At 45.7% G+C, this 14,038-nt stretch overlaps 1 protein-coding gene across 1 annotated transcript in view; it reads right to left on the reverse strand.

Annotated features, from left to right (window-relative positions):
• Positions 1-527: 527 nt before the first annotated feature.
• Positions 528-14,038, reverse strand: part of Grk5 (G protein-coupled receptor kinase 5) — a 181,630-nt gene continuing 168,119 nt past the window's right edge. Inside the window, exons 11-16 of the mRNA XM_051199972.1 lie at positions 13,704-13,793; positions 11,799-12,007; positions 7,649-7,786; positions 3,205-3,342; positions 2,640-2,771; positions 528-1,197 (exon numbers count right to left, since the gene is read on the reverse strand). Of these exons, the coding sequence (XP_051055929.1) occupies positions 1,099-1,197; positions 2,640-2,771; positions 3,205-3,342; positions 7,649-7,786; positions 11,799-12,007; positions 13,704-13,793 (806 nt within the window). The 3' untranslated portion in view covers positions 528-1,098. The remainder of the gene's footprint in view (positions 1,198-2,639; positions 2,772-3,204; positions 3,343-7,648; positions 7,787-11,798; positions 12,008-13,703; positions 13,794-14,038) is intronic.

The raw sequence follows: 14,038 nt of genomic DNA on the forward strand, positions 1-14,038 counted from the left end.
ACATCACATGAGCCAACAAATCTGTGTGGCCCCATGAAGGTGTCATGATCTGGTGGTCACCTTACTGACCAGCCAAGGCCTAAACAGGCGCGGAGGTAGTCACTCATGATGGACCCCCAGTTAATACTTCTCCATAGTCCCATGGTTGGGAATACTTGGGTTTCCATGACTAGTCCTTATCATCAGTACAAACTACTAAAACTAATATAGTAGAAATCCACAATACAACAGAAACCTCTTGAAAACCACTGGCTTTAGCAGCCAAGATCTGCAGCCCAGTGACTTAGGATTCCCTGTCTTGCATGCCAGACACTCAACAGCAGGAGGACAAGAGAAGCTGCAGTGTCAAATGCCTGCCCATAGAAGTATTCTTACCAATGATGTCCTACCCCACAGAAAGTGTTTGGGGGAGGGCTGTCTCAAGTGCATTTTGGTATTTCATTAAGATTGTTACAAGTCAACAGGAGAGTGATAGTTATACTGAGTAAAAAGTTAGAGTGATGGATATAGGGAGATGGAATCAGGTCTTTAAAGGTAAAAGGTGGAACATTTTCTACATTTAATAAAAACATTTTCTCTTTCGAGGCTCTGGAAGTCTAGAGTCACATTGTTTTTGTAACGCCCCCCCCCCCATCTAAAATGTCTTAAAACACATGGCTTAACAGTGGCTACACAGAAAATATACACCCTCAAAGTCTGACTTTCATTTAAATACAAATATACAAAATGTAAACGGAGACAATAGAGAAATTTACAAAACTTTCCTTTTAAAAATAATAAAGACAAAATTCAGTTCTAGTTAGGATGCTGTTAAAATCCGTGTACGCTGTCATATCCCTTTGGGTTTCTATTGCAATGTTCAACAAGGAAAATTCTAGTCCACCCCTGCTTGGGGCCACCTTAGAAAACAGACCTGAGTGGAAATTTCTTTGAGAAACTTGGAGGCTTATTGTTGGTATGAACAGTATCCTAATCCAGTTCCCAGGGAAGCTCTCCTGGCTACCTGGCCACAGAGGAAGCTCCATCAGCTATAAGTTCTGCTTCCAAGTAGAAGGGTCTAAGATGGTTCCACCTTGAACTTCAAGGCCAGAGCTGAAACTAGCTGCTTCCAGTGGAGTTTGAACTGATGTGGTTTGAATTTATGCGGTGGTTACAACTGGTCTTAGGAGTGGGTGAACTCTTGGAATTGTTCTGATGCTGGGGAGAAAGAAGAATAGAGTCAGTTCTTGGTAAATTCAAAGTCCATGGATGACTCACTCATGGTGGCTCTGAAAGTTGGAGCAGCAGAATCCAAAATGTTCCAACCTTCCATTCTTTCTTTTTTGGCTTTTTGCATTCTCCCCAGCAGACCTGAGTCTACAGGGTGCTCCTTGAACAGAGGATTTCATTTGGTGACCAGAAAGAACCATGGAATTAAGAAAGCCTAAATATCTGAGCAAAGGGAAAGGGTAATTTCTTTCTATAACTTGTAGTTTTACTTGATGGAAATGTTTAAACATTTCATTGTAGTATAAAAGTGTAGGATATGAAACTTACATGAAATTTTTATAGAAAACACACAAACTTGGCAGAGGGTGGGGCTCAGTCTATACTTCCCATGAGCCTGAAGACGCTTCCTGCCCTGTGTCCTAGATAAAAGATTCCCTGTGGGGTCACCAGATGTGTGACCTAGGGTTAAGTTCTTTGACTTCTCTCAGTCTCAGTTTCCTTAACTGAAATAGAGTAATGGAAGTTCACATATGTGTTCACACTTCAACAGGATTCCCACAGGTAATGAGTCATCCCCTCTCTTGGTACACAGGGGGAACCTGAGATATGGTGGTAGAATGAATGAGTTATTGGATGGGGACTGGGGTGTGTGGGTACCAAGTACACAGCCCATGCCTAATCCATAATTCATCTTTGTAAATAACTATCTTTATCCTTGCTACCTGAGGGAGAGGGCTAAAAGAGTTCATGTCAAGGGACCACAGCTGACACAGGTTGAGAGACAAGTAGAGAAAGATTTCCAAGTTCTAAGATGGGAATCCTGGGACTCCATCTTCTTAAAGGGCGAGGCCAACTAGGTACAACTACAGCTGCCTTTGCAGTTGTGAAGTAGAGCTCCTGGGTTCTCACACTCTCTGGATTGTCAGATCTTCCCCAAAGCTGTTGTTCCATTTGGTCCAAACCAATCCTTCCTTCAAGGATAAGCTTTGAGGGAACAAAGTCTGTTCTCAAGGGGAGAAAATTCCTTGGGCTGACAGCTAGTGTGGGGGCATTGAACAATGGGTGTGAGGTGGTCTTGCCCTGCAGGGGACATTTAGTAGTGACCACTGGGAAAGAGGTGCTGAACTGTTTCTTCCTCTGTGTCTAGTGGGCAGAGGTTGGTAATGTTTTCTATTACCAACATCCTTCACTATGTGGCATAGACCTATGACAAGAATCAGCTTCCCTGTGTCAACAATGTTGACATTAGACCCTGTTTCTTCTGCCCCCAGGAGTCCCATCACCAACAGGGGTGTTGGGGCTTTGGACAGGCTGACTAACAATTCCAGGCTGCCAGGCTATACAGGCGAGGGGCATTCTGAATCTCTGGTGTGTGGAAGTGGGCTGGAATCCCAGAGCTAAGGCCAGGCTGGTGAGGCTGGCTCTCTCACCTGACGTCTGAAGAGTCTGTGAAACAGCCCTTTCTTTGGAGGTTCTGGAGGCTGATTTCTGTTCAGGTCTGGTGACAGGGTACCATTGGGTCCAAACACATTCAGCTCCTTAAAGCATTCTGTTTCTATCATCTAGAAAGGCAGAACAGAAAGAATACGGTTGCCTGGTGGGGCCTCCCCATGAGAAATTATCCCTGCCCGCCTGGCTCTGCCCCTCCTCCAACAGGGCTCCTCTGTAACTTTCTGGGGGGACTCCACTAATGACAGAACCCACCAAAGGCATACTCTTCCCCCTCCAAACCATCTCCTATAGTTTACTTGACCATCATCCCGACCACATCTGATCAGCTGACTTCCTCAACTTAATGCTTGTGCTTTTAGAAAATGCCCATTTCCCTCCATTTCCAGATCTCCTGGGGAGGCACCCTGCTGTCGTCACCGCCTGTTCTCTCTCAGCTGCCTTGCTGGCTTCTAACCCAGGCCCTTCTATTGCCCTTGCACTCCATCTTCTCTGACAACCCATCCCTCTTGGAGAAAAGCTGGTGGCATGGCGTGCCCTGCCCACCTCATTTTGCCATGGGATTGGCACAGAGCCTGTGGAGAACTTAGAGTAGAAGTCATTGTCCGTATGGTCCAGGTTGACACCTTTCACAGTGGAGAACTGCTCGATGTCCAGCACATCCTTGCAGTACACAGCCCGGGGCTAAAAGAGACAGAGGGCTCCATCACATGGGCCCTCTCTGTGGCTGAGAAGTCCCCAAGCCTCCCTTAGGCTTTGATAGAGAACGGTTTGGATATCTTCCTGAGCTTCTCACCCTTTGGGTCCTCAAACCTGAGCTTCACTCTCTCAGATCCAACAAGGCGACCTGGTTCAAGTAAAATGGGAGCTGGGGATGCCCAGTCTAGAGTTACTTTTTACCACTGCTTACTCACTCAGACCACAGACCTGTGGTCTCTTTCTAGGTAGGCCCAAAAGGCTAAGAGGTTACCTCTGTCTCTAAGTTCATGATCCCTGGAATTTCTGGACACCTCATCCATCAGCTGCCAGGAAGCCCACACCATCAGAAAGACAGCATTGCTTTGAAGTGCTATCTTTTGGAAGAGAGGAGGCACTGGTTATAGTTTGGGATTTGTGGTCTGTGGGGATGCTGTGGACTACCAGAGCAAAGGCACAAGATGGACTCTATGCCTTGGAGCATAGTGCCATAGAGAAGATGGCTTGGGAATGCATGACACAGCCCTGGCAGGAATATACTCCAACTCCTTCTCGTGTAGAGAGGTAAGACATGTATTTAACCCAAACTCTTTAGCAAGTAGTCTCCACTGTGAGGCTTAGGAACCTTGCAAAAAGCCAAGTATGCCTTCAGGGCCTTAGTTTTCTCCCTATAAAAAGGGATAATGAAAACAACTGGGCCACAGTGCTACTGAGTGTTGCTGAGCTGAGAATGAGCTGCTGTGACAACAGTAGTCCTGCCTGTCCTCAACTATCCATCCAGCAGCTTGGTGACTATTCTGCATACCCACAGAAGCCAACTGCGTTCTGCCCTCCAAGAGGGCAGGTTGTAGAATGATTGCCCCCAGGGTTGTAGGAGGTGTGAGTTTACGGGTGACTCCAGGTTCAGCAAAGTTATCTATCTGGAGATAGAGGCTGCTTCTATGCAGGCTCCTCAGGCCCAGCCCAGGGGCCAATGTAGACACCAGTTAATTAAAAGGTCATGAGTTGGCACACAAGCCCAACAGAGACTGTGATCCTTTATGAGGTTCCAGTCCTGGGCTAAGGCCTCAGCATTTTCTAAGATTTCTTGTTGTACCTACAGAGGCCTACTGCTCAAAGCTTGAGTAGGCAGCTTGAAGACACAAAGCCAGGAGCAGAACAAACCCCTGAGTTGAAGGGTGCATGAACAGTAGCAGAGGTAGGTTTGGGGACCTCACTGTGTAGCTGTATATCTCCTCAGTCTCCATGGCCAAGGAGAATACATCAGGATCAGCTGCATTATTTACAAGGCAAAGATACAATGAAACCACAGGGTCCTCTACTCACAAAGTATTAGAATTTTAAGACAGAAATTAATGGGGTATTGAGCTAAGCAGGGCCAGGATGACTGCACATGCCAAGCCCATGTAACTGGCCCTGGGATGTGTTCAGGCCCTAGGAGGTATGTTGGTCCTAAAAAATGAACAGGTAGATATTTTTTAAAGGGAATTTTAAAAATTTATACTGATAAAAATTTATTTTAACAAGCCGAAACCTACCATCTTATGGCTATTATTTTCTAAGAGAAGTTTCCTTTTGAAATATATTTATTTTGGTTGTGAAAAAAGTCAAATAAAGTGAAGAAGATTAAGCTAGTAATAGTGTCTGTGGTTATGAATGCAGCTACAACCTGAAGGTGATATGAGAAGAATTATGAATGGGTGGTTGGGGGCAGAGGGCAGACAGGATGGGTGCAGGTCATCTTCAGGAGTTCAAAAGAGGCTTTACCTTCTGGGGCCTACAGTCTTCCCTCACCACCTACCTACCCTAGTGATATGCCAAGGGCCTTCACTGCTCAGAACAGGGGGCATATACCATGTATACCACAGGGCACTGTGGAACTGGGGGGTAGGGATGGTGAATTCTGTGAGGTGTACTGAGAGGCCCTGAAGCCTGGTGGGGGCATTGTTGTACCCAGGGTGACCAACTTTTTTTATGTCCTGTTTGTTCAGGACATAAGACTTACAGTGCTAGAACAAGAACAATCCTGGATGGCCAATTGCATTAACAGAGATTCTGCCTCCATACAACACCCCATGACCTGGAAGACTCTTCTTTCAGCCATGCCCAGCCAGTACTCTGACAATGCCTCCACTACATCCCCTCCCATGTACCATTCTTTCCCTGTGACTCCTAGTCCAACTTTATTTAAGGAAAGTTTGCTGACATTCCACTTCTTCAGACTGAGACTTCATGGTGGAAATAACCCAGTATACTATTCATCATGCATCATGCTGGCACAGAGCCTGGAGCATGTGGAGAGGTTGAGAAATACATCCTATGTCACAAGTGATCTCATCCCATCTCCATAGCAATAGGAAGTCCAAAGGCCAGCCCCAGCCTAGAAATGTTTATCCTTGCTGTTACTCTAGACAGTCTCTGGGGATGCTGAGAAGTGGCTGTACCATAGTTCTCAACAAACTTAAAAACATCTATCAAACAACTAACAAAACTTGAAAAAATCTGATGGGCCAGGCTTGGTTCAACATCATTTGAGACCTGGGTACAAGATTATTACTTCGTGGGGGTAGGGGGAGGTAAGATACTAGGGAACAATTTTGGGTGCCATCCTTAGGAACACCATATACTTCCTTTGAGACAGGGCCTCTTATTCATTGGTTTGGAGCTCCCAATTTGGCAAGATGAGCTGGCCAATGAACCCCACAGATCCTCCCATGTACCATTCTTTCCCTGTGACTCCTAGTCCAACTTTATTTAAGGAATGTTTGCTGACATTTCACTTCTTCAGACTGAGACTTCATGGTGGAAATAACCCAGTATACTATTCATCATGCATCTCCTGGAGTCTGTCTTCTCAGTGATGGGATTACAAGCACTTCATGTAGGTGTTGAGGACTGAACTCATGTCCTCACACTAGCAATGCAAGGACTTTTTGATGAAGTATCTCTTCAGCTGTTCTCCCTCATTTTTGAGATAGGGTTTCATGTAGCCCAGGCTGGCCTTTCAACATGCTATATAGCTGAAGATGATTTTGAATTTGTAATCCTTCTACTTTCATCTCCTAAGTGCTGGGGTTACACCTGGTTAACATAGTACTGGGGATCAAACCCAGTACTTCATGCATGCTAGGGAAGCTCTCTACCAATTGAGCTACACCTCCAGGCCAGGATCGGTACTTTTCTTCCTCCTTAGGTAATCCCAAATGGGCAACTTTTGAGAGTCACTGTTATATTTTGAATTTCCTGCACCAACTGCTGAACCTCCTCTCATGTAGAATTTGCAGCACTTACTGACATAATCTTTCTAATGTCAAAAATATTCCCTAGTCAGACCTATGATGTGGATGCCACATCTGATTATAGAGGTCTCTGGTGGGTGACCATGGACACTGTTCAGCATCCAGTAGCTAGTCCTAGCTCCCCACATCTGCTGCTGTGTTCTCCTACCCTGCTGATCAGGCAACCTTTACCTTGACAAATATGCAAGAACTATTCTTCACTTCCTCAGTGCTGTGAGAACAAATGGTTAACAACAGCTTCTGGGAAATGGGTCATGAAAATTTCTGATTTGTATTATTTGCCAATTGCTGTAGTGTCAATATTCCCATCCTAGTCTACTGCAGGCTCTTGTCCTGAGGTGACTAAGCAGGGAGCTGGGAAGAGATGTGTACCACTTCCATCAACGTTCATGAGCTGAACCCCAGAACCCAACAAGTGTCCTCAATCTGCTAGGACTTTGAAAGTACAGAGGCACAAAAAGGCCTTGCTGGGTGGGACTCCTTAGTGAGTGTGAGCTAAATGTGACCCTTGGTATACAGACCGACTAGAGCATCTTCAAGGAAAATCCTAATTTAACTGGACAGTAGATGCTCAATTAAACTGAACTGAATGTGGTGGTTCTCCATACTCATTGTAGCATTTTCCATTTTGGTCATTTCAATCTTCAATGTACCTGGCAGGAAGATAGATTCATGGAAGATAGGTGTCTTGGACTTCACTGGACAGGTAAGAAAGACACTGAAGGTTGTCTAGGTCCCCTATACTGGAGAAAGTACCTAAGTTTCTGGACAACCAACGTGGACGACCATGGCTCATGCCCCATCTGTACATTCTGACAACATGATCTTCAGCCTTACCACAAAATAGCCAGCGTGTATAAAGGGACATTGGGCAGTCTTTAGTACTCCAGGAGAACAGCTGGATTAGCTGACCAGAGGCACAACTCTGGGTCTGCTAGACAGCATGTCTGGGGGAGATGCCTTTAGAGCTCCTATGAGCAATGGTGGCTACTCACATCCGGAACAAAGGGAGGGTCCAGCATCCCAGCCTCCAAGCGCTTAAAGTTCATGTTCCTGAAGAAGGGGTGCCTCTTCACCTCAGCAGCCCCCTCCTCCTGGCAGCCCAGCCTCTGCTTCGAGTCTTTGGTGAGCAGCTGCGACAAGAAAGTAGCAGGAAGCCATGTGGTTGGGCCTTTCCATCTGCCCAGAGGACAGAAGGGAAAGGGAACACATGTAGCTACAGCTCTCTCAAGTGTCCCTCTCCAGTGCCACTTTCTAGAGCTCACAGTCTGCATGGGGATATATCCCCAATCAGAAGAACTGAAGCAGCAGCAGAGTGGGCACCAGACCACATCTTTGTAAAAACTAAGGCATGCCCTTAGTGACCCTGTAGTACGGGCTGGTGGCACAGATTAGTGCCCACATCTGGGCTTCTCTTTTCTAATTTATTTCGTTTTACAATGTTTACTTATTATTATTGTGTGTGGGTGTATGTACCACAGCACATGTGTGGAGATCAGATGACAACTTTGTATAGTCAGGTTTTCCCTCTACCTTTTGCATGGGTTCCAGGACTTGAATTTAGGTTACTAGGCTTGCACCAAAAAAAAAAAAAAAAAAAAAAAAAAAACGATTTTACCTGCTGAGCCATCTCTCTGACTTTGAGTTTTTCTTTTCCATATGTAACTTAGCTATGCTCTCTCCATTCCAAGAAACACCAAGAAGTAAGGCTGTGCAATGGTTGAGCCTGTTAATATAGCCCCAAGAGCCCACAGTGCTGGCAGATCAGTAGCATCATCAAGGATAAGAAGATGAAAAAAGGATGAGAAGTATGGTTAGGTTGCTTATCAGCTACTACCAGGCAGGAATGATAGCTAAGCAAGATGTATGCTTTCAAAAAAAAAAAAAAAAAAAAAAAAGCTAGAAAAATCAGAATTTTAACATGTCTCTTCATTTAAAAAGTTTGCCTATTAAGTTAACACTTGTTTTATTTTTAAAATGCTCCATACAGGTAGAACAAAACATCCACCTATGGTGTCACCAGTTTATAAACGTGCTATCAGGTAGGTGTACATTAACATGAGAGAAGGTGAGATGTCCTTCTACACGCTGCAAATATGTATTGCCTTTATTGATTTAGTAGATAAAGCTGATTTGGCCTCTAGCAAGACAGAATATAGGTAGGTGGGAAGTCCAAACAGATCTACAGGAAAAGAAAGGCAGGGTCAAGAGAGACATACCATCCAACAACCCAAAGAACAATATGACAGCAGACTGGTAAGTCATGGTTCATGTGGTGATATACAGATTGTTAAAAATGGGTTAATTTAGCTGGGCATTGGTGGCAAAGGCCTTTAATCCCAGCATTTGGGAGGCAGAGGCAGGCCAACCTGGTCTACAGAGCTAGTTCCAGGACAGGCTCCAAAACAATACAGAGAAACCCTGTCTCAAAAAACAAAACAAAACAAAAAAAGAAACGGGTTAATTTATAAGTAAGAGCTAAGCAGTAACAAGCCTAAACCATCAGCCAACAAATTATATTACTATTAGCCTCTGAGTGATTATTTCATAAGCAGCTGCAGCGAAGGGGAAAAACTGGTTCAGTGGACCAGAGAAAAATATTTGGCTACAGTAGGGTGTGAGAAGACAGAGTAGGTTCCCTGGATGTGGAGGACTATACGTATGTGATCTGGACTAAAATGGGTGGAGAAGACACAGAGATGGGACTCCTTAGGCAGGAGCCTAAGGAAGGTGCATGTCCGGGACTCAGGATTACATCCAGGGACAAGGAAGTTAGATATGTAAACTTCTAGACCTCAAGAGGCATGGCTGCAAGATGGAATGGAGAACAACTTTCCCTGCTGTTTGTGTAGCTGCCCTCATGATTTACAGGTCACGCACTGCAGCAGAACAGAGTATATATGACAAAGGAAAGGATGTCCAGACCAGAATCCAAGAGCACAAGAGAAAACAGAGCAAAGCTTGAGGCTTCTGGTGGATCAACCATTTGCTCCTTTTCAGCTACAGACAGGAGTATAAAGCTTAGCCAACATCCTTCTCAAAGTGGCCACAAGGGGGCAGGAGAGGGACAGCAGTGTCCCTAGCAATAAGAGCTCAACTCAAAGCCTTCCCAAAGTGGCCACAAGGGGGCAGGAGAGGGACAGCAGTGTCCCTAGCAATAAGAGCTCAACTCAAAGCCTGGGGTTGAAGTAGGAAGGTTGGGGAGTTGGGGGGAGAGGGGTGATGGTGATACATTGGGATAATCTTTTTTTGTATACTGTGTAAAGATGTGTCTAAGGCACCCTCTGATTGGCTTAATAAAGAGCTGAATGGCCAATAGCTAGGCAGGAGAGTTATGATAAGCGGGACTTCCAGATAGAGACAAGAACTCTGGGAAAGAATCTGAGGTGCCAGCCAGACACAAGGAAGCCATCGGATATACAGTACTGAGGAGAGGTAATGAGTCACATGGCAGAGAGTAAATTAATATAAACAGGCTAATTTAAGTTGTACGAACTAGTTGGGAACAAGTCTAAGCTAGGGCCAAGCTTTCATAATTAATAATAATAAAAAAAATCTGTCATTATTCAGGAGCTAACATTCTGAAGAACAAACCAGCTACAGTGGTAGTGGTATTAGAAGTAGGGGTCATGTTTGCCTCGTCCTCTCAATATGTTCACATCCATGTTGAGGTCAGCTTCTTAGAATTGCTACCCCTGACCTAAGACTGTGTGTCTTGTCACACCACACGGATAGCTGACCATGCTGTAATCGTGTATCACTGCAGCCATCTCCCTACCTCTCAACCTCTGTTGCCTGTTCCTCTGGTACCCACCCTGACTATACTGCAGAGACAGTCTGCTGCACTGCTTCTTTGAGGTTGGTTAACAAGCTGTGGGTTTAAGGTCTGTGTGTTACATGCCATTCTTCATCATGTCTTTTACACATGTCAGGGCAGAGGGAAACTTCCTCTTCTTTTGGATTTAATCAGATGGAAGATCCAACCACAAGTCTTTCCAATAGCTCTATGACACACAAGTGGCCAGGCAGAGTGGTTGCAGAAAAGGGTGAGGTATTTAAGCCCTAACCCAGGCCCTGGGATTAAAGCAGGGGTGGAGGATCACATTTGGAATTTTCAATTTAGAGTCAGGGGCCTGGTGTAGCATAGCAGACACTGTCGCCAGCAAGGTTTATTTTGTTAGTTTCAGTGGAACAACCCTCTAAATGCAGAAGCTTAGCTACTTCCTTTCAGGTTTCTAGTCCTGGCTCTCCCTAAGCTCTACCCTGGGCTATTTGTGTGTATACACTCCAGCCTATCCCAGGGTCACTTGAGGACTGGGAGGGTTAAGAGGAGAGGCCCCTCTCACTGGGCTTCTCTGCTGCTCCAGATACAGTGTAGTTCCAGAGGAAGGTAGTCTATGGGCTTGTAAATATGTGGAGCTAGATACTCAAGTCTTTTTGGTCTGTTTATGGTTGGCATCAGAGGGCATCTGCTTGTGGTGAGACTTGGGAGCCTGAAAGCCAGGAAGGAGCAAGAAATACCTGACTTCACACAATGTCAAAGGAAGGGCCCAAGGCCCAGCCATGGAACCTTTCTCCTTATGGCTGCTAAGTATGTCCAATACGTGGCCCCAATCCACTCTAGATAGTCTAATCCTCCACACTTGTATGTCCTACCCATTCACAGATGCTGTCATACAGAAATTGAGCTATGACCACCTCTCCACACAGTGGATGGAAAACTATAAGAATATGTCCAAAGACCCCAAGGATATCAACACCCTTCCTGTAGTCCTTACCCTCAAACCAGTGTTTAGAATCCAGAGCTGAGGGAAAGGGGAAAGGGAGGCCCAAGGTCAAAGCAGAAACTTGCTTGTGAATCAACTTGGGCCATCATCTCTATCCTTGGCTGACTTCTCCACAAAGCTACATGCCTTCATGGATGTTCACTCAATCCCCAGTTCTTGGTTCATGAGGTATCCTGCCCAATATGCCATGCTTCCCCTAAAGCCTGTCTGACCATCTCATCCAGATCAAGGAACAGAAGCCACAACTTTGTATGTACTACTGTTCCTGACCTTTCAGCCTGTCTGATGTTTTAGACACAGGCTGATACCACTACTTGGCAGTAGCCTATGGGCAGCATCTGGCTCACCAAGAGCTTACCATGTTGCAGATGGACTTGGCCTCTTCAGAGAACTTGGAGGAGTATACCTCCTCAGTCTCCAGCACCCGGCGATCCACCTCCTCCCGCTTAACTTTCTCCTTGCGGCCTCGAAATGGTGACTGGCCCTCAATCATCTCATAGATGAGACAGCCCAGGCCCCAGTAGTCAGGGCTCAGGCCATATCTCTGGTTGTTCAGGACTTCTGGGGCTGAGGACAGAAGGAGGAGAAAGAATGAGGGACAACAGGCAGTAAGATGCAGCCCAAGCACACAGGCCAGTGCTGCTCCTCATCCCAGCAGTACCCAAGGGCGATGCACTCTCACAGAAAGACTGGAGTTTTGGGCTGAGGCTACCTTCCTTCCAAACCCCAACTTCAACTCAGCAGGTGTGCAAATACCATTTTGTCTAGAAAGCCTTCCCTGACATGATGCTTCACTGTGCCCAAGGGCTCTACAGAGGCCTCAGAACTCTAATTATGATGGTTGGGAATGTCTCCTCAGACAGAATACACACCATAGTTTTCCCTGCTTTGTCTCAAGTGACAGGCATGGCTTCTATACACAGGGTGCGCTGCATACATATTTATTTCACTGCAGAAGGGTACCCATCTAAATTAAAGATTATATTTAATCTACCTGGACTTCAAATCATTTTTTGAGAGATGGGGTTGCTGTTCTACAGGACCTGGGTTTGATTCCCAGCACCCACATGGCAGCTCACAATCACAGGTGACTCTAGTTTCAGGGGATCCAATACCCTCTCCTGGTCTCTGTGGCAACTAAGTTCACAGACATACATGCAGGCAAAACACCCATACACATAAAATAATCTTTAAATCTTTTACTGTATCTTCACTGCCACTTTGACAAGATGACTCACAGATTCACCATAGAAGTACAAAAGAGATGGCTACATGTCTTGAGGCCAGCCAGAATGAAAAGCATGTACACATGACATGCACCAGTGGACATGTGACAGAGGCTACGTATAGACAAAGCGTTCAGAACAGTGTCTAAGAGGAGAGTGATACAAACATGTAAACAGATTTCCATACAGGTACATGAAGAGGTGTATCTTTATCTATCCATCTGCCTCTCTGCCCATATATCCATCCATCCATCCATCCATCCATCCATCCATCCATCCATCCATCCTCTATCCATCTATTCTCCATGTATCCCTCAGATCTATCAAATCTATCAGAATTCACATGGTTACATATACACACATTTACACAGACACATATCCCACATGTTACCAACTGTTATGTGGTGTGAAAAAGGACCATCTAAAACTAGATACAATGTACTGAATCCCACACATCATCTGCAGGTGCAGGCCTGGGCAGAGGGCAACAGGTATCTCACCTAGAGCTTTCAGGGACCCCTACATCTCAGGGTAACTAGGGATACAAGCAGGAAATTCTAAGAGTTTAACTCCAGGTCTCTTCCCAGCATGTTAGTCTTGGAGCAGGCAGAAAGGAGGCAGAGTGGTTCCTACTTAGAACCAAGCTGGGAAACATGGTAGGCTCCTCTAACTTTAGAGGTCTTCTTAATGCCCTCCCTCTTCTCAGAAATCTTCCCAAAGAACTGTCTACCTGATACCTCATTTAGGTAGGTCCTTCTTCAACAAGGGCTCCCCTAGAAATGCTAGTACCAGGCCCTGGTCCAAACCCCAAGGATGGCTTATCTTTGAGACCTAGGTGGGCTTGTGGTTGGGGGTTACAGAGAATTCAGTTTAGGTCACATCTTGGGTCCCATTATACCACCCCACCTGATTGGCCCTCCAAAGAATCCCTATGGAAAATCAGCACAATACTTCTGACCAGCAAACCAGAGACTAGAAGACTTATGAGTAATGGCCACAGGAAGGCTCAATTGTGATAGGTATAAGGTATTACTCACCCATGTAGCCAACAGTGCCCACCCGGCCACGGATAAGGTCTCCTTCGGGGATCTTCACAGCCAATCCCAGGTCTGAGATCCTAATGTGGCCTGTTGGGGACAGCAGGGTCAATGGGTTCCTACAGCCATGTGGTCAGACACACAGACTCACAACGCCTCTGTCCAATGAAGATGTGACTTCAGTCTATTCTCTCAGGGTAACCATGTGGTAGGTGAGATGTGTAGAAATTGCACATAATGAGGGAAACATTTAATGAAGACGCAGAAGGATGCTTGGACAAGCCTGGCCACTGGCTGGTCTGTCACATTTAATGCCCCACAAGCTTCCTGGAAGG

Source organism: Phodopus roborovskii, unplaced genomic scaffold (assembly GCF_943737965.1).
Source record: "Phodopus roborovskii unplaced genomic scaffold, PHOROB, whole genome shotgun sequence".
Classification (NCBI taxonomy): Eukaryota; Metazoa; Chordata; class Mammalia; order Rodentia; family Cricetidae; genus Phodopus; species Phodopus roborovskii.